Source organism: Trachemys scripta, chromosome 2 (assembly GCF_013100865.1).
Source record: "Trachemys scripta elegans isolate TJP31775 chromosome 2, CAS_Tse_1.0, whole genome shotgun sequence".
Lineage (NCBI taxonomy): Eukaryota > Metazoa > Chordata > Testudines > Emydidae > Trachemys > Trachemys scripta.
Window position 1 is genome coordinate 39,163,845 of NC_048299.1, and position 21,634 is coordinate 39,185,478.

Genomic DNA, 21,634 nt, shown 5'->3' on the forward strand with positions numbered 1-21,634 from the left:
ACTTTGTGTCAGAGATGTGCCTCTCTGTGAAAATCTACCTACATTTGGCCAAGGTTATAAGCTTCTAAAAAATTGCAATTAGCTCATGCTTAGTAGAGACTTGGTAGAGCTTAGCTTGGTAGAGCATGCTCAAGCCTCTCATGACTCCTAATACTAAGAAGACTGCATGTGCGCCATCCCCTCAGAGCAACTGAGCATACTCCTGTCCAAAGCTTGAAGCGGTACTTTCTCTATAATGGCTGGTCTTGGCTGCTGCAGGCTATGATAGGGCCAGCCACTGGAATTGACAGCAGAGAGCTGGTGTGTCCCCTGCTCTCAATGACCTCCCGATGGCATTCAGGCAGCATGGAGGAGGAAGCTGTCTGATTCAAATGTAGAGAGGACATGAACTGGACCTGGAGCTTTTCAGGGGAGAAAAATGGAGGAGTATATTTGAACAAGAAACCTGGGCGAGGGGCGGAGCCTGGAAGTGGTTGGGGCAAGGTCTGGGAATGAGGGAAGGATGTGAGGGGCAGCCAGTGGGTGGGAGGAAACTGATATTGGATGAGGATCTGGGGGAGAGATGGACTGGCAGGGCAAGAAGAATGATAAGAACGAGTGGGATGTGAGGAGAGGAAACAGATCTGACAAGAAGCTAGGGTGCAGGGGCAGAATTGGGATTGGCTGGGTAAAGAGACTGGGACAAGAAGCCAGGAGGCGAGGACACTTAACTTGGCCTAGAAGGAGGGATTGGCTTGGTTGGGGGGTAATGGGAGGCAGTGGAGATGGGAAACATGGGGGAAAAGGGTAGCTTGAGGCCAAAGAGAGAGAGAGAGCGAAGTTGCGGAGGAAACTGGGAATGGCTGGGCAAGGAGACTGGGGACAAGGACTGGGAGGACTGGAAATAACTGGGCAAATATCTGTGAAACCTGCTGGCAAATTATCTCATCCCCCTCTAGTGTTGGTCCACATAAAGGATAATATCATACTGTTACTATCAGTTACTGTATTAGCTTAAGTGGCAGAGGTCTGTGTGGTGGATCTAAAGATTCCAAAAGCTTGTTGATGAACCATGTGGGTATCAATATGATAACACATAATGCAATTTCTGTGTGACCAGTTTGTTTTTAAAACCTGAAATTACACATAAAAGACCGTGTAAAAGAACATTATTAAGATTCCAAAATCAAGCACTCAAATGTTAGGAAATGCCAGGTCTATGAAATTTTAATTTGCCCCCTTTGTGCATGTGCATCATGATACAGTATTTAATTACGTGATCACTCACTATTTTTTCCACAGGACCCCTGCCTTATTCAGTGTATAGGATGGGCCTGTTCCGGGGATGATCAGGGCTGAGTAATGGAAGAGGCTGTTGTCTGTAGGACCCTTGCCTCATTTGTTGCAGAAGTTGAAAGGTGTAAATGCGTCAGCAGATCTCAGGAGGAGGAAGGATGATCTCATGGTTAAGGCAGTTGACTGCTGGCCTGGAGAACTGTATTCTATAGCTATCAGTGCTACAGAGTTCCTATTTGATGCTAGGCAAGACACTTAAACCACACTTTTCACATGACGGAGGTCGCTAATTGTGTATTGCTTATTTTCTGTGTGCCCAACCTGAAATGCTGGGGTCTGATTTGCAGAAGTGCTGAGCACTCACAGCTGCAATTGAAGTCAATGGGGGCTGTGTTTTGAACATATTCATTGCTACATTCTGCTAAGTACTCCGAAAACTCAGGTTCTAGGTGTCTCAAATTGGGCACCCAAAACTGGTGGATACTTTTTAGTTTAATCTCTCTGTGCCTCAGTTTGCCATCTGTAACATGGGGCTTCCTGGGAGTTGTAGGTTCAGATGGCGCATGACCCCATTCTCCCTAATGGGACAGGTTCTTTTGCCAGACTACATCTCCCATGATGCACCACGCAGCTCGGTTAGAGAGGTGACTACTGTGCATCATGAGAGATGTAATCTGGCCAGGGAGTAAGGCCTGAGAATGAGAACATAAAGCACCTGTATTACAACTCCTAAGAGGCATCATGTCAGCATAGGCATATGCAGTATAATGTTGAATAAAGCTGAAACAAAATGTTTTAGTTCAAGTTGAACCAGCAGAAACAAAATATTTTATTTTTCCTCACAGAAAATCAAAAATGTTTTCAAAATCTGAATTTTCCTGTGGAAAAATTTTGTTTTTGCAGAAACAACATTTTCTATCAAAAAGTCATATTGATGGAAAATTCCCAGCTATCGGTAATTCTTAGGCTTCTTTTGCTTATTACTCACCTGAGGTCACTCTGTTCTCAGTAAATCCCAGCCATTCCTCTTATACAAATGTTTCTCACCTTTTTTCCCCTAAATGTTTCCCAAATCAAAAGTTACGGTAAAGGATTTCACTCTATTTACTTCAGTGCAGGAATAGCTGTAATTAATCTATTTTGTTTTGTTTTTTTCCTGCAGTTTGTGGAGGGTTTCTTTCAGGCTCCAATGGGTCATTCAGCTATCCTAACAATCCAGGCAGTGAGCAGTATGATCACCGGGTCAGCTGTGCTTGGATTATCCGAACTAACAACAACAAGGTAAACTACAGTGCACCTAAAAATAAATCACCCTACTGGAATGAGTAACTGTCAGTTAATCAGCACAACCATAACTATGACCAGGAAGTGTTACTGGAGTCAGGAAAAATGACTTTAGGGGATGAATTTCAGTCTGAGGGAAGGACTGTTAATTCAAACTGTCAAACAGGTAATAAATGCTAAAAGGATTCAAAGGTGAGCTGAAATACGTTTTATGCATCAAGGCCCAAATTCAAGTTTCTTTCTTTCTCTTCCAGCTATCAATTACACAGCAGTTCTAACCCCAAACATTAATAAATAATAAGCCTGGCCACCAAAATCCTGAGATCTTTCTAAAAGAATTAATTTTAGTTTCTTTTTATCAGACTTCAGATTTCTGAACCTTGATGGTGCACTTGAGTTACATTTTTATGCTTTTCTTCATGACCACAAGGTTTAGAAATTTACTTAAAAAAACCAGCTGAGATTCTCATATAATCACTTGCCTTCAGGAGCAGGGACTTTAAGAACAAACAGCAAACATTGCAAGACTCAAGATAGACTTGCAAGAGTTGGCAAAACCAAACAACACATACTAACACCTAAATAGTACAGACACCATATTTCTTACACTGCTTTAGGTTTGGGGATGTGATTCATTTATAGCTGCATTAGAAATATTAATGAATATCCAATAGGGATCAGTTCTGCACTGTGATGGGTTAGTTGGTAGGTTGGTAGTCTACATGACCTTGCAGCATTCATTATCCGTGTCTAATCTCTGAGTCTTTGAAATGTAGAATCCTGAATTCACATCTTCAATGGTTGAGAATAAGAAAAACTGATCTAAAAATTGTGACACTTTCTCAGGGTGCTCAGATTGTGAGTGACTTTGTTATCCTACTCCCTCCAATAGGAAGATTTGCTTGTGCTTAACTGGATGTCAGCTCCCTGACACCACCAGTCCGGTAGCTACCCAGAGAATATCCTTGGGGCTCTGCCAGCCCTTACTTTGCCTTGCAGATTAACAATAGGTGCAGACCAGTCCCTGAGCTCCCTTGAAGTGTTTCCCTGGAGTGTCTAGCCCTTAACCACTGGACACGCTCAGAAATTACCAAATAAACTGTCCCCAAAAGAACCATGCGCACACCATCTTGTTTGGTTCATCTGAGGATTAGCTCCAATATAACATCACAGCACTGGGATACAGATATAGTGAAAACAATCATAAGTTTATTATCAAAGGCTAAGATCTAAGATACCGTGAATAAGGATAATGGTGGAAATAGAAGTGGGTACATATAAAACAAAAAGTATAAAATACTTCCTAGAGTCCAAATTTAACTCTAACTGGCTAAAAGTAGTTTGCCTCATCTAAACCATCAATGTGGCTGGGCTTTCCCTTTCATGAATGCAAAAAGTGCTGTCCTTTTTGCTTCCTAAGTGAAGGATGAAGGGGTGTCTTTTTACATACTCGTTATATTGCCCAAAGACATTGTTTTGTCCCCAGTGTCAGGGTGACCCCATGGTTTATTCCCTATTGTCAGCACACCCTCATGTTCAGATCCTATGCAAACGGGCTTCCACTGCTTACAATGCTTATTTTACATGTGAACCAAAGCAGATAGGTGAATCCTTTATCTGATCAAAACCTGCTTGTCAACCCTGCTTTGATTCAGACTTTAAAATGTATTTTCCAGTATATATACACAACTCCTTAACTATCATCTCTACATACATCTCACAATGATTATGTTAATATTGATAACATAAGCTTTTTCTAGATACCTCACTTGACCCTCTTTGGATAAATACTATGAAAGCAGTATGCAAGGTGTAGTGAGTTTGTTAGGCCTGTTAGGAGTTACTGTTACAGAACAGTGAACTCTTTGCCCATTGGCACCAATGGGCCTCTGTGTCACACAAATATACTTTATGCCTACACATATATTCTGATACTAATTTGGGATCAAAATTTCTAATTTTATTTTAAAAAATTGTACAGCATTTCAGTTCCTGTTTAAGGATAAGATTTCTTGCCTGAGGATTAACTTTTCTTGTTTTTTAATCTTTATACTTCAAGAATAATAATTAACCAAACTCTGTTGATTACTAGAAGTTTATACAAATGCTATGTGCCTGATCCTCAGCTTTAAATCCATATAGCACCGTTGACATCAGTAAAGCTACACTGAAGTACACCAGCTGATGATCTGTATCTTACTAAACTGCTGTATGCCATTATTTGGCTACAGTAGGTTCATAAAAGGAAGAATTTATATCCACAAAAGAGCCTTTAGTTTTGTAGCTGAAAGGAAGATACTTAAAACAGTTTCGTGCATAGCAGAGCAGCTACCTCGCTGCGATCTATTGAAAGTCAGCCTTTGACACACGGTGAGGAGAGCCATTCGTGTCGGGACCGGAGTGCGGACAGAAGGGAGCCGCCTCTCACCCGTTGCGCACCGCATGTTCGTGGGGAACCTGGTGCTAAATCATTCGTAGACGACCTGATTCTGGGTCAGGGTTTCATGCGTAGCAGAGCAGCTACCTCACTACCTCACGATCTATTGAAAAACAATATAAAGAATGGGAATATGCTTGTTAATTAATTATATACCATGAAGAAAATAACATAGTGAAACTCTATCAAATATTGCTAGGTTATCCTGTATTTCAAACTCTTAACATTATACCATCATCAAATTTAGCTCTGAGAATCCTAAAATGAGTATCCTGAGTAACTATTAGTTTATAGGAATAGTAATGTTAGGAATTAAGTCCTCCTAGACAACTTTTCTGTCTGTCTGGATCTTTCTTTATCTCCTTTCCTTTCTTTTGACCTTTATGATTACTTAATACCTTCCTCTGTCTTGGGTTTTTGTTTGTTTTGTTTTCTTCAGGAAATTTCATAATTTCTCTGAAGCTTGTCACTGATGTGCACAATTGTGTGGACAGGTGTATCTGCTCCATACAGGGTTACTATGTAAACAATATCTAATCACTCTTACAATTGAAACTTTAGATCACAGATGGACAAATACAATGATCTAATTTCTGCTATTTCCTGTTAGATTCTGCGTATTACTTTCCCATTCTTCCAACTGGAAGCACACAGCAGCTGTAATTTTGACTTCCTTCAAATTCATGATGGGGACTCAGCATCAGCATACATGCTGGGAAAATACTGTGGCTCATCTCACCCGCCTGAGCTTTTCAGTACCCATAATTCCTTGTATTTCTGGTTCCGTTCTGACCACTCAATTAATGCAGGAGGATTTACAGTTAAATGGGAGTCTCGGGAACCAGGTACGTTTTAAGAGATGCCAGGTAATGTACCAAAAAAGGGGGAAAAGGTCATTATGTCCTACTTGGTTAGTAAAGGTCAAGAGCTGAAGGACAAAGTTTGACTAAGAGTAAGGTAGAAAAGATGGCCCATGAGCTATCTGTAGATGCTCTGAATCAAATTCTAACTAACTACGGGCTGGACAATATTTACTAGGATTTTGCTTTAGTTTTTATGGTTGTTTTGCTCTTCCTATGAGGGATTCTCCAAAGTTTATTAGGATCCTAGGTTATATGTTCCTGGGGACTTTGGGATTTTTTATTATCATTTATCCACTGGGCAAGTAAGTTTTTTGTCTCTGTCACCAGGGCTGGCTCCAGGCATCAACGCAGCAAGCAGGTGCCTGGGGCAGCCAAGGGAAAGGGGCGGCACGTCCGGTTCTTCGGCGGCAATTCAGCGGGAGGGAAGGACCTGCCACAATGGAGCTGCCGCCGAAATGCCGCTGATCATGATTGCAGCTTTTTTTTTTCCCCCCGCTGCTTGGGGCGGAAAAACTGTGGAGCCAGCCCTGTCTGTCACTGTCAGTTTGCAGAAGACTCAGCTAATGAGAATAAAACAGTCCCTTTAAAGATGACAGTTATGTATCAAAATTTCAAACAACTTGACTTTCTCTGTGCAGTTATCTCTTATGTTTGAATTCCTGAAAACAGCATTTGCATGATCTTTTGGTGGACTGGGCAGTTCCTTTCTTGAAGTAGATCATTAACTTGGGCCTCTTTCAGGACAGCCAGGGAAGGGCAAATTCATGTTACTTAATTTCAATCCCCAAAACACTCTGGGTTCGAAAGCTTGACTAGAACTTTAAAATTATTGTGTCCAAATACTGCCTAGGAGGGATCACAGGGAGAAAAAGGGATAGAGGAGAGGGAGGGAAAAAGTCCAGTGAGTAAAATGCATCAGAGAAAGGGCATCAATACAGAGAATGAAAAAAGAATCAGAGGGAGAGAAAAATGTTTATTGAATAAACTAGATGTAGTATGTGTACAACATACAAATCACCCACTTGTGCTACCCAGCCTTTGCTGTGGGAAGGATTATTCTTCTACCCTGAGTACATACTTTAATTGGAAAAACTTTAAAAATGAATTGTATCACCTTTGGAGTAGCGTAAAAAGTGGGGGATTAGGTTTTTAAAAAAGCTCATACATTCAGCCTAGTTCTGTGAACCCCAAAAGAGGCCTGTGTGTTTGCTTGTTCCATCTCTAAAGATATTTTCACTAAGTTACGTAGTTACCCATTTTTTTAAAAATTAGAGCTATGCATCTACAGGCTGGTCTACACTGGGGACATACATCAGCATAGCTATGTCACTTAGGGGTGTGAAAAATCCACACACCCCAGACATGTTGCTATGCCAACCTAAACCCTGGTGTAGATAGTGGTAGGTGGATGAAGAATTATTCCATTGACCAAGCTACTCCTTCTCAGGGAGGTGAATTACCTATACCAACGGGACAACCCCTCCCATGGGCATAAGTAGTGTCTACAATGAAGTGCTACAGCAGCAGAGCTACAGCTGCACCACTGTAATGTTTTCAGTGTAGACACATAACTTTAGAAAATATTTGGAGTTCTATTTTTATTGCTCATGGATTTCCTTAAATGTAAATCTTGAGAAGGAAAAAAAATGGGTTGATTTGATATATCTGATAACCTAAAACAGTCCATAAACTCCATCATTAAGGGATGATTTAGCTTTGGCGGTTGCATACGTTCTAAGTAAGTTGGATGAAAGAGTAAAGTAATTCTGTGGTTTTTTTTCCCTCTTGTTTAGAATGTGGTAGTGAACTAACAAATACTTATGGCTCAATAAACTCGCCGGGATACCCTGGTAACTATCCTCTGAACAGAGATTGTTACTGGACCATCTCAACCAATCCAGGCCTTCTCATCACATTTGCCTTTGGCACACTGCGTCTAGGGCATCATGATAATTGCAGCTATGACTATCTGGAGGTAAAATTTCATCATTCTGGCAATGTTATTGCAAAACAAAATATTACACCCTTTTTGTTTCAGACAGAAAAGTAACGCTGGCAGGATAAATCACAAGCTGAAATAGTCACTCACTACTCATCAACCACACAGACATGTACACAACAAGAGTGAAATCCTGCCCCATTGAAATCAGTAGAGGAAACCAGTAAAAGTTTTGTTACTGACTTCAATAGAGCCAGGATTTTACCATGAATCGCTGGTGGGAAACTTATTTAGCCTTAAAAAGCCCAGTCTCTAGAATTCTGGTCAGACATACACCCGCAGGGAATTAATTGTAGAAACAAAAAGTGTGAGAGAAATAAATATTGTACCATAGTATATGGCTTGACATGTGAGATTTAGGCCATGTCTCAGATACAGTTTTCTACTATATCATAGTTACAGAAACGTGAAAAGGGAAGGGTTTCAAGGAGCATTTACCACTAGAGCTGGGCAAATTGATTTTTCAGTTCAGTGGCCAAACTGAAAAATCAAAAAATGTTTGTTTTGTGTTGACCCAGAATGACAATTTTTGGGCTTTTTTTCCTTGCTGAAACTAAAAACAAAACAAATTGTTAGAGTGGAATGAAATTTTTTGTTTAATTTTCAGGATTTTTTATCCTTTTGTGTTTTTTATACTTAAATCTAGTTAAAATTCTAAATGGAATGTTGTTTTCAAAGGAAAAGTTGAAACATTCATTTTGAAAACGTCAAAAAAATTCAATTTTTTTCCAGAATTTTTTCCAAACTTTTTTCAGCTGAAACTATTCACTGAATTCAACCTGAATTGGCAAACAGTTTAGGTTGATTGGAAACTGCATTTTTCAGCAAATAAAACTATTTATCAAATTTTTTCACCCAGCTCTATTTACCATTAGAAAAAAAATGCTGAGTAATTTCTGAAATATTGGGACACATCTTAAAAGGCCAGTAAATATGGCTTTTTGAAACCTTCAAGTAAATCACTACACCAAGAAGGATTCCTTTCAGCTGTGTCTAGAAACCTTCCCTTCTGTGAAAATAGCTGTAGTGTATGCAAACTGTTGTATGTTACTGGAATCAATTATAATCACAAATGGCATCAGTCATTCAGTGAAGGAATAAAGAAAGAGATTTAACTGCCCCCATTACAGTGTTTTATTGAGGCTATCTAGAAAATGTGTGATGGTATAAAAGCTCTATTTTACATTAGTAAAAGAGGGTATTTTTCCAGATTAAGTATCCAATAGAAGCAGTTCTTCTGAATGATAACATAGACCTTAAAATCCTTAATTTTGATTGATCAAATCAGTCACATGATCGTGGTTACTTACCAACACAGCACTGTTTGGAACCTACTTCTGGATGTGTATCTTTTCCATAATGATAATAATCAAACACATTTTTCTTATTCTGATTGTCTTCTTTAGCTATATTTAAATATATTCACAACAAAACCAAAGGGCTGGGCTATCATCTTACAGTTCAGGCAGAGTGAGGGGCACCATGTCCCTTCATGGCCCCAGCAGCAGGACAGGAAGTAATGCAGCTAAGATCTGTATTACCTGCTGCTGGATCCTCTCTGCTAAATTCCTGTCTCCTCATGAAAGGAGGTTCACTTCCTTGTGTATCCTTAAAATCTGTAGAGTTGGGATAGAGTGTAGCCTCCGTAATTTTTTGTGACTCCCCAAACCACTGCCACCAGAGAGGATGATTCCAGGAAAACTTTGCAAGGTGGATCTCATAAACTTTCTCTCCCCTTCCATCCATTCAATGAATGATCCCTGTGTCATTCATGTCAACACTGGAGTTATTTATTAGGGGCTGGGTCCCATAGTCCTTCAACATCCAGTGGAAATGCAGGATTGGTGACTTAAATGGGAGTTTTGAATGTGTGAAAACAGCAAGGCCATGCTGTGATTTACCAGCTTTCCCAATATCTGGTAACCTTCAATCACTAACGAGACCTTCTATGAGGTCCTATGCTAAAATAACTTTAGGAATATTGAAATTACCCACAGTTGGCTTATATCTGACAACCTTATGATGAGGATTAATACTTTTGTTTAGATTCGAGATGGCCTCCTTCCACAAGACTCCATCCTTGGTAAATACTGTAGCACCAATTCTCCTCCCCCACTTCAAACCTCTGGCCCATATGCATGGATTCACTTTCATTCTGATGGCTCAGTCACCGACAGAGGCTTCCACGTTGTCTACACTACATCACCTTGTAAGTACAACTGTGCACTTAACTTATGAATATGGCATTTCCAAAATTACTGTGTCTAGAAGTAGCCTGGAAATAGAGACAGGCAGGATCAGGGTGGACTCTAACCCAATAATCTGCTGTTTGACTTGCAGCCAGCATTCAGATATATGACCCATCTGAGGTCTCAAATGATCAATTTATTTGTATTTAACACAGCGGATCCCAATTGTGGAGGAAACTACACAAACAGTGGGGGTGTTATCATGTCCCCTTACTGGCCTAACCCATACATTAACAACAGGCAGTGTATCTACATTATCCGACAACCACCAAATGAAAAAATCTACCTCAACTTCACTCACATGGAGCTGGAAAGCCACAGCGGCTGTTCTTGGAATTATATTGAGGTGACTTTTATTATTTTGTGGTTTTGAAATGTTGATTATCTGTGTGCATAAAACTGTAAAGCAAAATTTCTTCCTCAGATACGAGAGAGTAGATATCTCTTTTTATTAGGGTTCAAAAGCCACAAAGGCTAGAAGCAGGGGATACGCAATCAGCATGAGCCAAAGGTGAGTGAATATGAGAACCCAGCTAGGATTAGGCTGACCCTCAGTCACTCTACATAACCAGGATGCGGTTTGAGCCTTGGGTTAATGTGTACCCAATACAAGATAAGCATAAATAATACCAAGGCCAAGAAGGCACTGCTTAGAATTCAGTGGGCTCATCTCTTGCTTGATATACTTTCGAGCAAACTGGGAACCGGTTCCAGTGAGCTTAGTATAGTGGATCTATTTCTACAGTGTTAGCCATAAAAGATTGCTTATTAACATTTTTCCCTTTCCTTCTGCTTTAATTCAGAGGCTTTGGTTGAAATGAAGTATAATTAATTTCTAAAATTAGAGGGAAGTCTGCGTAATGAAAACAGACAGCTTTTGTTTGTCTGGCCTGCTACTTCTCTTGTCTAATTGCTGGCAGAACAGCAGCTAAACTCACAGAAGACAAAGAAACAAAACAATTTTTGTTGAGCACAATCAGATTGTGTTGATTTATCAAGGCATTTACCTTGTTGTTTGCTGAGCAATCTCAGGCAGTTTAGCTTTATCATACTTTTTCTGTCCTTTTCACCCCATCTCCTCCCACACCCCCACTCAGATCCATTCAGTCCAGAACAGAGGAACAGGGATGGAATTTTATGACCCTGGAATAACCAGTGTGATCAAAGCTGTGTGGTTTTGTCAAGTTCTGGTCCCCCCCACAAACCCATCCCCCCAAAAATAGTTTTGTGGGCTTTAAAATATTCTCTCATAGGCGTTTGTAGTAAAGGTTAAACTAGGGAGCTGGCTTTGGACTTTTAATTCTTACTTTAAAATCAGTTTTTTGACAACTGTTTTATCACTTTGAAAAGACCCAGAGACTCATGTGCTCTGATGATAACAGGAAATCTGTGCAATTGCTATAGACACAGACACAGCTCATCATTTCTGCCAGGGGGGATGTTTAGTCTCTGATTAAGGAAGCAGGAGCCTGAATCCCTAGAACTCCAGTATTTTAGAGAGAAACTAGACACAATATGTTTCTCAGTTAAGGAAGAATGTGTTGTAGCACAGCAAAGTCAGAGATAACTTGTTAGCAATGTTAGCTCCTTGTGAGATCAAATCAATTGGCTACGGTGCCCTGTTATCTTTGTTCTGCTTGACTGAATTCTCATCTGTCTTTATATACCAATCAATGCTTTCAGCGCTGTTGGGAAAACCCAGTAACGGAGAAGTATCAATTAACCTGAATTATGGTTCTGAAAATGTTCTCAACTCACCTTCTAAACATTCTGGCCCAAATTCTAATCTGTGGGTCACCAGTGTAAATCCAGTGTAGCTCCACTGCCTTACGCTGAACTCTCAGGAAGGTCACAACGAGTGCCAGGGAACAGAAAGCCATTCAGGCAGCTGGAGATCACCAAAGTTCAGCAGCAGTGCAGCCATCTGCTTTCACCTCGCCATATATAAAGCCAGCATAGGGCTCTATGCCATCCCCCATTCTCCTCCTAACCCATGGTGTATGTACGTGAAGGGGGGAAATTGAGGATGGTTCGAGTACTGCTGTGCCCTGGTATCATGACCTGTTCAACACTATTGTCTCTGAGTCGCTACTACAGCCCTTTTACCCCTCTAACCTTCCTCCCAGGACACTTGCCTGTAAATACTGAGCGATCTTGGCAGCTTTTCTTAACTATTAGAGGGCTCTGTAGATCTCTTCAAACCCACCAACTGACTATGCCTACAACTTCTGGGTTTGAAAATCCACTACACTTTTATTTAGCCAGATTAAACATGACATATACCAAACAATTGCTTTCAGTAACCCATCTACTTCTTACTCCACTAGGGACAGCCTCATCTTATAACAGCCCAACAGCACTTCCCTTCCTGATCACAGTCTAGCTCCCCGATTCCCTCTGTGATCCTGCTTCCTCTTTCCTCAGTAGACAATGGACAATCCTTCAAATTTTCCCAAAATTCCAAACGAGCAGTCTGGGTTGAGCTTCCATCTAGGAGTCCAATCTCTGTGCACCAAGCAGCATATGTTACTTTTGGTCTTGATCCCACACATACCTCCTCATACAATTTCACTTAGCATTTTTCTATAACATCTTTTCATATCAAACAATTTCAAGTAACATAATCCTTCTCCAGACCTCCTCACCCCCAGTGGTTGCAATGGCTTCTTGACTGTTGCAACTAGGTGCAACTTAGAGCAACCCCAGCTGCTCCAGGTACAGAACTGGTGTTGCTGAGAAAATGGTCTTTTGTTTTCACCAGAATCTTTGTTTTCAAATCTGCTGCCAATTCATGAGGCAATCGATGGAGTAAATTTCTGCCTTGATTAGTGAGTTGATTAATGAGATTCAAGCCTAGTGGCAATGCAGGAGTTAAAAGCAGACCGTGATTCCCTGGTGCACTGTTGTGTACCATCACTTTAATTCTAACACCTTGAACTTTTCAGATAAAATAATGAGATGGCACCAGTATAACCATTATTACTGACACTGGAACGTAGAACTGCACCCCACATTAGTTATGCCTCTATCTGGGTGGTCATATGGCAATCCTTGTGGAGAACTCCCACTGAAGTCAATAGAAACTCCGTGTATAGAGCAGGAAATGTATTTGTGATTTTAACTAGGGGAGACATTTCACTTAGAATAAAATAAAAAAATCCTCTATTTTAGGCAGGAATTTCATGCCATGTAAATATTTAATAACCATGAACAGTCAGGACATTGCTTTTACCTTCCAAAGATGGCCCTTTGGGCAGCCTACAGCTTACCCTCAGGTTGAGGCTTTGGTTCACAGACAAGCCTCCCATCTATTGGATCAACAGTATTTTCGTTTGCCTCGGAAGTCTCCTAAGCAAATACTGACCTGGCATGATCATATGGCTGTGAGAGCTTCCCTTTTGTTTACATTATTGTAACAACACTTAGCAGCACTTTTTTATTACTGGAGCTTAATGACAAAACAAATGACATGCTATTTAGGGGTTTAAAATTGATGCTGGTTTTATGGATGCATAAAAGTATCGAGTTACAGTTTTATTACTTACTTATTTTATTTTATTTTTGCTGATTAGGTTCGAGATGGTGACTCTGAAATGTCTTCTATCATCAACAGATTCTGTGATAGCACATTTCATTCTCCAATCACTTCCTCTAGCAACAGCCTGTGGATCAAATTTAAGTCAGATGTTTCTGTGCAAAGGGCTAGCTTCAGAGCAATTTATGAAGTTGGTAAGAGAACTGGTGGCTGGAAAACTGAACTGACCTCTAGACTGGGGACTTATAGCATTTGTATATGACTTAATTCCCATCTTAACTCCCCACATTGTACTTAGGTTTTGCTGCACATTTTTTACATATGATATCACACTATTCTGACATCTCTACCCCGTGTTCTTCACTTGTTCTGCATCGTTGAAACAAAAACATTATGCCATATATCAGTTAAGATTGATCTACCCATAATATTCCTAAGACAAAACTTTAAAAGCAAGGAAATGAAAAGTTGAGACATCTATCAATACATTTATTGATTTAGATTTCTAGAAATGCTTAAAAGGATGGCTATCCATATACACTGGGCACCCTTAACATAACTTAAAATACATGCTGTATATTTTTCTCTGCAACAGTAGACCCCTCATCACTAGCACAAGCACCAAATAAGGCAGATAATGAATAACCTTACTTCTGCCCTGTACATTTGTCCCCTTTCAACACTCCTTTTCCCAGACTCACCACCAACGGATGAGACATCCACCACTCGTCTCCTGTTGTGTGCTATCCCCTTCCCTTATCCTTTCTGCACAAGTCTGTGAAACCAAATACAGTCAAATTTGGGGAAGGACACAAATGTGTATTTTTACTTGGCATTTTCATGGACATGATTTCACTGCTGTTCCACATTCAGTTATGCAGGTTTAGGTTTAGTCACATAATAGCGACTTTTTAAACAAACAGCCCCCCCTCCTAAACCTATCTGAAATATCTATAGTAGATGGAAATGTGTGTTTTCAATAGTTATTTTCTTCCTCCCCCCAGAATGACATTTAATCTACATCCCAATGTACATTCCTTGTAAACCTTCCTTCCAGCTGCTAACTCTTAATTTTTCATTGCAGCCTGTGGGGGTGTATTGTCTGGAGAGGGTATTATTTGTTCCCCATACTATCCCAGAGCTTTCCCTCATCAGAAGACCTGTGAGTGGATCATCTTTCAGCCAGAAGGCAATGCAGTGATTCTTAATTTTATCGATTTTGGCATTCGAAATATCACTACCTGTGATTCAGATTATGTGGAGGTAAAGAATATTAGTACATACTTATTGTGAATTACAAACAAATATCATATGCACGCCTCCGTCATGTACCTCTGTCTGTCAATAAGCAAACGTGTTTGAATTGGTAGCTAGGTATATAAACACCTATTTCATTGCACAAATGAAATATTTTCTGACTCACTAGATGAGCCAACCTTCTTCTTTTGAATGCTCCTTTGATAACATGACCTTTCTCCATCTATATTTTCTATAATAGGAGCTATCATTGATGCATAACTATATCTGGATAGCTAAGGCCTGATTCTCCACTCCTTGTATCCCATGTGCTACCTACTGATGAAGAGCTCCAGGCAGCTAGAATGCCAGTTTTACTCCATCTGATTCCTTTATGCCAGAAGAATTCTCAGCTGCCCCTTCACAGCAGCTTTAAGGCCACTGTGCTGGTGCCACAAATTTACATTAATGTGGGATAGGATCTGACCTGCTGAATAGTTTAATGAGGTGGATGATCCACTGTCTTCTCCATGGTGGCTTTTAACCTTTTAGCTCTTCCTACTTGTTTCCAAGACTATTTTGTACTGTTTGTGTGTGTTGAGTCAATTCATCTACATTTTATAACTACTTAGCAGTAATAGAAACAAGTTTTCATGGGCTGTTTTGAATAAATTGTCTTTCAGGTCAGGGATGGCAGCAGCACAGATTCTCCTCTTTTGGCGAAATACTGTGGCACAGATATACCTTCAGCAGTGCAGTCCACATGGAATTATCTCTATGTCAAATTCAGAGCTTCCTCTGCTACAAATCTTGGATTCATGGCTGAATACCAGCCATTAGATAGAGGTAAGAGTTGAGATCTTTCACCCTCTGGCTATTGGTCCTCTATGTCCTCGTGTACCACCAATTCAAATGGATGAGCAAAGGAAAACCACATATTGAAATCAGTGGGATGTCAAGTTGTATGACAACAAAGCAGGAGACCTCATTTGTGAAAGAAACAATGTAGAATCCTTTCAAAAATTCTGAAAGAGATGATGAAAGAAAAAGAATCATGTTTTTAATTTTCAGAAATGATTAACTGATTTTATAAGTATCATCTTCTGGAAATGTTATTTTAGTTAACACATTGTTGTTTTAAATCTTTCTAGCATGTGGGGAGACTCTCACTGGGCCAGAAGGAACCATTACAAGTCCTGGTCATCCAATCATCTACCCACATGGTGTTAAATGTGCATGGACTATCTCAGTGCAGCCCAGGCACCTTATCCGCCTGATGTTCACATCATTTAACTTGGAGTTTGATTACAATTGCACCAGAGACTATCTTGAAGTATATGACAATGGTACTGTGACAAGGCTTGGAAGGTGAATATGCCTATCTAATCTATTTACTCTACCTACCTACACAGCTGCTGTCACTGTTTTCTTTTTGCTCCTCAGTGGATCTGTTCCTTTGGTATCAAGATGTTCAACATAGGTTCATTTTACTGAAAGCAGCTAAAGATTTGTATTATTCAGGCCAACAGCAACAATTATTCCATTTAACATAGTAAAGGCAGGTTTATGAGGGGTAGTATTTTTCTTAAGTCTTTTATTGAGCAAAGGGATGTGAACTGAATTTGATACTACTGAGTGAAAAAATAACTTTTCTGTAAGGGATGGCAATCTCGTGCAGATTTTCACATCTGCCATTGCCTAGCAATAGAATTTCATGTAAGTCTTTTAAGGTCCTGGCAACAGGTTTAAATCCACTCTTAATATTATTTCTTCCTTTGGGATGCAGGGAAGGAAATAGTTTTTAATACCAAGTAGCAGAAGCAGAATAGGTGAAAATTGGGTACCTGAAGAAACAAAAAGTTAGGCTATAACATGGGCTAAATCTTAGACTTTATAGTTTTATATTATTTATTGATCAATTTACAATGCCTCCTCATGTGTGTTTATATCAGTGAATAAAATGATTGCACTATAGATTTTTATTTTCTTACAAAAGGTAACATACTTTTATATTCCCATAACTCAAGAACAACTAAGCTGGTTTGGTTCAAAATTTCAAATACAAATTTGGGCTGAGGCCAGAAGATGAAAAATGCCATCCTTCCAGTAGTTGGAAAATAAGGAGCAAGTGAATATGGGGTTATAATGGAGATTATTTCATCATATTAGCTAGTCTTTTTGGAAGACTAATCCGATGGGGACCAATCTATCTCCCTCTAAAGTCAACAGAAAATGACCCAGCTACAGGCTTCTGGAGAACATTGAATACTTTACTATTAATCTAGATACTATATAATATTGATATAGGTACTCAATACATGGTATCTCTTTTGACTTTTTATAGGTATTGTGGAAGATCAATTCCACCATCACTCACCAGCAGTGGCAACATAATGATGCTGTACTTTGTAACAAATCACAATATTGCCTCTGAGGGGTTCTCAGCTAATTATATCTCCATGAATGCTTCCACAGGTAATACAGCAGTGTGTGCGTTATGCAGATTAATCCTGTCAAGCCTTAATTGTAAACTCACATTACAAAAACAAGATACACTTTGTTCTTTTAATTACCAGAATCCCTGCTGTCTCCTCCACCCTTCTTTATTTACAGCTTGGTTCACTGGCCTTTTTCTAGCTGGGGAGGATGAGCCAGGCAGAAAGCAACGTCTCTAGGCAACACCAGTGGTTTTGTAATCACTGATATGGCAGGACTGCAGAGGGTAGTTAGGAATATTATTTTCTGAAGTGACATAGGAACGGACGTCTCATTGACATTTAACTGACTGTTCAGGGTTTTTTTTTTGTCCCAAGCAAACACAACAGGAACAGGAGTGCTTGTCACAGGTAAAAGGGTACCAGGTGCTGGAGTGTCATCCTGGAGAATGAAGTCCTCTATTTAATTATAGAACAGATGCAGCATGGCAGTGGAAGTTCAAGCCTCCTCTCACTGCCCTGCCAGAGAAATCTGTTCCAGAGTAGCCACCTTCTGGGGAGCAAAGTCAATCTCCAAGCCCTCCATTCCTCGACTGCTCCCAACCTTTGAGCATTACCAAAAGCCCTGGTTAGTGTGCAGGGTTTCTGTGATGTGTATGTCTGCCTGACCCTTTGGACAGTGCTAAAACCACCAGGCCCATTTCAGAGGTCGCCTACACATATTCAGAAGGTAGCAACTTTGTTATCACTGACCTGAGCTGTATTTGAACCAGCAACCTCAAGGTGAAATGCTATATGCTCACGCGACACTCGTTACTAATCCTTTTACTGCTAATCCCTGCCCCATTGAAATGCAGTTCTGTTTTAGAAATTAAATATCCCTGCTGACTCAGTGTGCACTGGTGATACACCACCTCGCCTGTCTATTACTAAGTGTGAGAGTGTAGGATCCTGAAATCAGTCATTCAATATTCTTTAAATGTTCCTCCACATTTAGGTGGGGATCTTGCTTGCTAACCGACCTTCTTACTGCTAGCACTGAAGCAAGACCCTAGCAAAAAGCACTGCCTTTGGCTGGGCTGGTTTGGAGTGGCTGGCACAAGAGTAGCAGGAAGTAGTGAGATTCAGCTGCTTCAAGACCTCCAAACAGGCAGGGGCAGTTACAGCCAGTGGAGAAGCAGATCCCAGACAATGTGTGAGATACAGACTGTACTGTGCGACCACGGGTGGTCCCCTTATGCAAGGAAGGAAATAGTCTGACTGTGTCTACAGCTGCCCCCCTGTGTGCAAAGTTTTAGTTTAAGTGAAATATTTTAATCAAAGAGCATTAAAAAAGGAAAAGTGCAATAACTCTTCTTGCCAAGTTTTAGTTCTGTGTTTGTTTTCAGTAATTAGTTTGGTATAAGCAGAGGCCTCATTAAAGGCCCGATTCTGACACCTTTACTCACTTTCAGTGGAGCAGATTCATGTGCGTAGTCCCATTATTGTGGTTTTATTATTTCTGTTACAGTTGTGTTTGGAGACCCCAGTCATGGTTGGGGCTCCATTGTGCTAAGTTCTATGCAACACAGAGTAGGGCCCTGTAGAGCTCACGGGCAATAGAAAATACCCAAGAGTGCATGTAGCGAACAGTGGGAAGAGGCAGGGGTGGAAGAATGAAGGGAATAGTAATTAGAATTTGTATCCACATGGGTCATCTGTGTGCCCAGGTAGATGGTTTTCAGTTGGGGTTTGTTGTATGTGTGCTGTATTTTTAATGAGATAAATATCAAAAGTCCATAGATGTCATCTCTGTAGCTATATGTGCTACTGTACTTGACATAAATGTAGATCCCATAGTAGAATAATGCCTGTAACTGCTCGTTTACTGTTCCTGAGCAAAACAGCCGTTAGTGTGTTTAAGAATTGTGTCTTGATTTAAAAAAAAAAAAATAGCTGCCCATTCTCCTTTGTTTTCGATTCTGAGCAAAATATCCACTCTCCCAGCTACAGCTCAGGCAGTTTGCCTGTTACTTCATCTCTTGGGAATGTGTGTGGGGGTCTGGTAGAGATTTTGCTTCCTGCCATTGCTTTTGCTTTACCACCAGTTAGCGTCTACTTCCAAATGATCAGTTTTCTCAGCTGCCTTCATTCATACGTTAGTTATCTGGCATGGAGAGAGGAAAAATCATTAGCAATTAAGATTTAATGGGAAACATCCCAGCTAGGAACCTACTATCAGTCTGAAACTAATGTAGGAACAGATTTATACAGTTTTTCTCTCTCTAAGAAAAACCTTAGAGTATGAAAACTTTCTGGGTTTTTACTAACCCAGAAATCATGAAACCTTTCCTCTTATTTTGAAACAATACATTATTATTGTAAACTGTCCCTCCATTTTGTTAGGCTGCTGTTACAGCTGCTGGACTATCAGCATGAGCATGTTAAAAGAAAACAGTCTATTGGCATATGTTTGCAGCGTCCAACCATGCTTTTGTGTAAGTGACTATTGGAGGTTAATATGAGACTTTCTCCTCCAACCCTGTCTCACAGACTGTTGCATTTAACTGATGGCCTTTTGCAATAACATTAACATTTTCTGAACAGAACAGCTACTTGTCACGTCTCTGAACTCTCGTAGTTTTTCTCATCCCTTTCCGACTGCTGCTCCTGCTATTTATCAGTGCTCAGACAGTTTCTGTTCTCAGCTCTATTCTGTGTTCTCTCCCTGGGCAAACTTACTGGTGAGCTTGTGGCTTCTGTAACATCTCCTAATTACCTCGGCCCTTCGGTCCAGTTTCACATCTTCAACTATCTGCCTGCCATCTTCACCTCCATGTCCCCCCACCATCTTAAATTCAACAAGAAGGAAACTGGATTTCTTCTCTTTCATCCCAAACTCTGCCATATGTGTCACTATTAACAACAGTAACACGATCACCCAGACTCACAGCCACAGCCTCATATTTGACTCCTCTATCTTTTTCCCATCACAAAGACTACCAAACTTGTCACTTTTTCCCTTTAACATCTATAAAACCCACACTTTTGGGGGGATTGGACTCTCATCTGGTGCTTTATTGTCTGAACTGACTTTCCATGTCTGATTTAGATTATAAACCCGTGGGGGCAGGGACCATCTCATCTTTTATGGTTATACATTGCCAAGCAAACTGACGATGCTTAATGAGATCAACATTTTCAGAAGTGTTCATAATCATTTGGTATGTCTTGGTTTGGAGTTCCCAACTAGAGATTCTTAGGCCCTGATTTTCAGACTGAGGAACTGCCATCTCTGATTGTGGGTCCACAGCACCTCTGAAAATGAAACCCTAGGTGTCTCATAGTGGGTGCACCAAAATCATGCGAGACAATTATTTGTCCTCTTATGAAAATTTGGCTACATATAAATCAGAATAATCTAATACAGCAGTTCTCAAACTGTTGGTCATGACCCCAAAGTGGGTCGTGACCCCATTTTAATGGGGTCGCCAGCGCTGGCTTGAATTTGCTGGGGCCCAGGGCTGAAGCCGAAGCCCGAGCCTCACCACCCAAGGCCAAAGCCTGAGGATTTCAGCCCTGCGTGTTGGGACTCAGGTTACAGGCCCCTGCCTGGGGCTGAAGACTTTGGGCTTCAGTTTTGCATCCCGCCCAGGTTAGTGGGGCTCGGGTGGGCTCAGGCTTCGGTCCCCTCTCCTGGGGTCGTGTAATAATTTTTATTGTAAGAAGGGGGTCGCAGTGCAATGAAGTTTGAGAACCCCTCATCTAATGAAAACTTAAACTGAAGTTTATAGAGGAGAATAGGAATGGACTCTTAGGGTTTGAACTCCCAGATGATAAATGATAGCCTCCTACAAGTTTCAAAGAAGCTTTTACAAACAAAAAGGCAGATTTAAAATGTCCTTTTGCAAAGGGCAGGAATTCTTCCTTCCCCAGAGGGCATCCAGGATTTAGTGAGTGCTGCAGCATGCAGCAAATTCCTATAATGGGCATAGTGTGTCTGTACCAATATTCATCTGGTGGTGCTGTAGTAGCAAGGGCTTAGCTTGAAAAAGCAAGCTAATTCAGAGGTAGATGGGCAGTTCTAAGGGAAGTTGCAGCATTCTAGGGAGCCCTTTTCTATTTAACATTTATAATGACTGGAGATGGTGACCATGGTTGGATGAAATAAGAACTAACTAAAATCGTCACCAAAAATTGAAACCATACCTGAACCACTTTGGATGTCTGAACATGTATGGCTACTTGTTCTCCCCCATCTCCTCTACAGTTTATATTACACTTCTATGTACATGTCTTGATTTAAGCTGGGGCTTCATGCAGAAATATCACAAAAGAGCTA

At 40.5% G+C, this 21,634-nt stretch overlaps 1 protein-coding gene across 1 annotated transcript in view; it reads left to right on the forward strand.

Annotated features, from left to right (window-relative positions):
- Positions 1–21,634, forward strand: part of CUBN (cubilin) — a 219,340-nt gene that overhangs the window by 24,472 nt on the left and 173,234 nt on the right. Inside the window, exons 13-22 of the mRNA XM_034760353.1 lie at positions 2,438–2,556; positions 5,607–5,841; positions 7,653–7,834; positions 9,905–10,067; positions 10,263–10,453; positions 13,680–13,836; positions 14,727–14,905; positions 15,562–15,724; positions 16,030–16,246; positions 17,223–17,353. Coding sequence (XP_034616244.1) covers positions 2,438–2,556; positions 5,607–5,841; positions 7,653–7,834; positions 9,905–10,067; positions 10,263–10,453; positions 13,680–13,836; positions 14,727–14,905; positions 15,562–15,724; positions 16,030–16,246; positions 17,223–17,353 — 1,737 coding nt within the window. The remainder of the gene's footprint in view (positions 1–2,437; positions 2,557–5,606; positions 5,842–7,652; positions 7,835–9,904; positions 10,068–10,262; positions 10,454–13,679; positions 13,837–14,726; positions 14,906–15,561; positions 15,725–16,029; positions 16,247–17,222; positions 17,354–21,634) is intronic.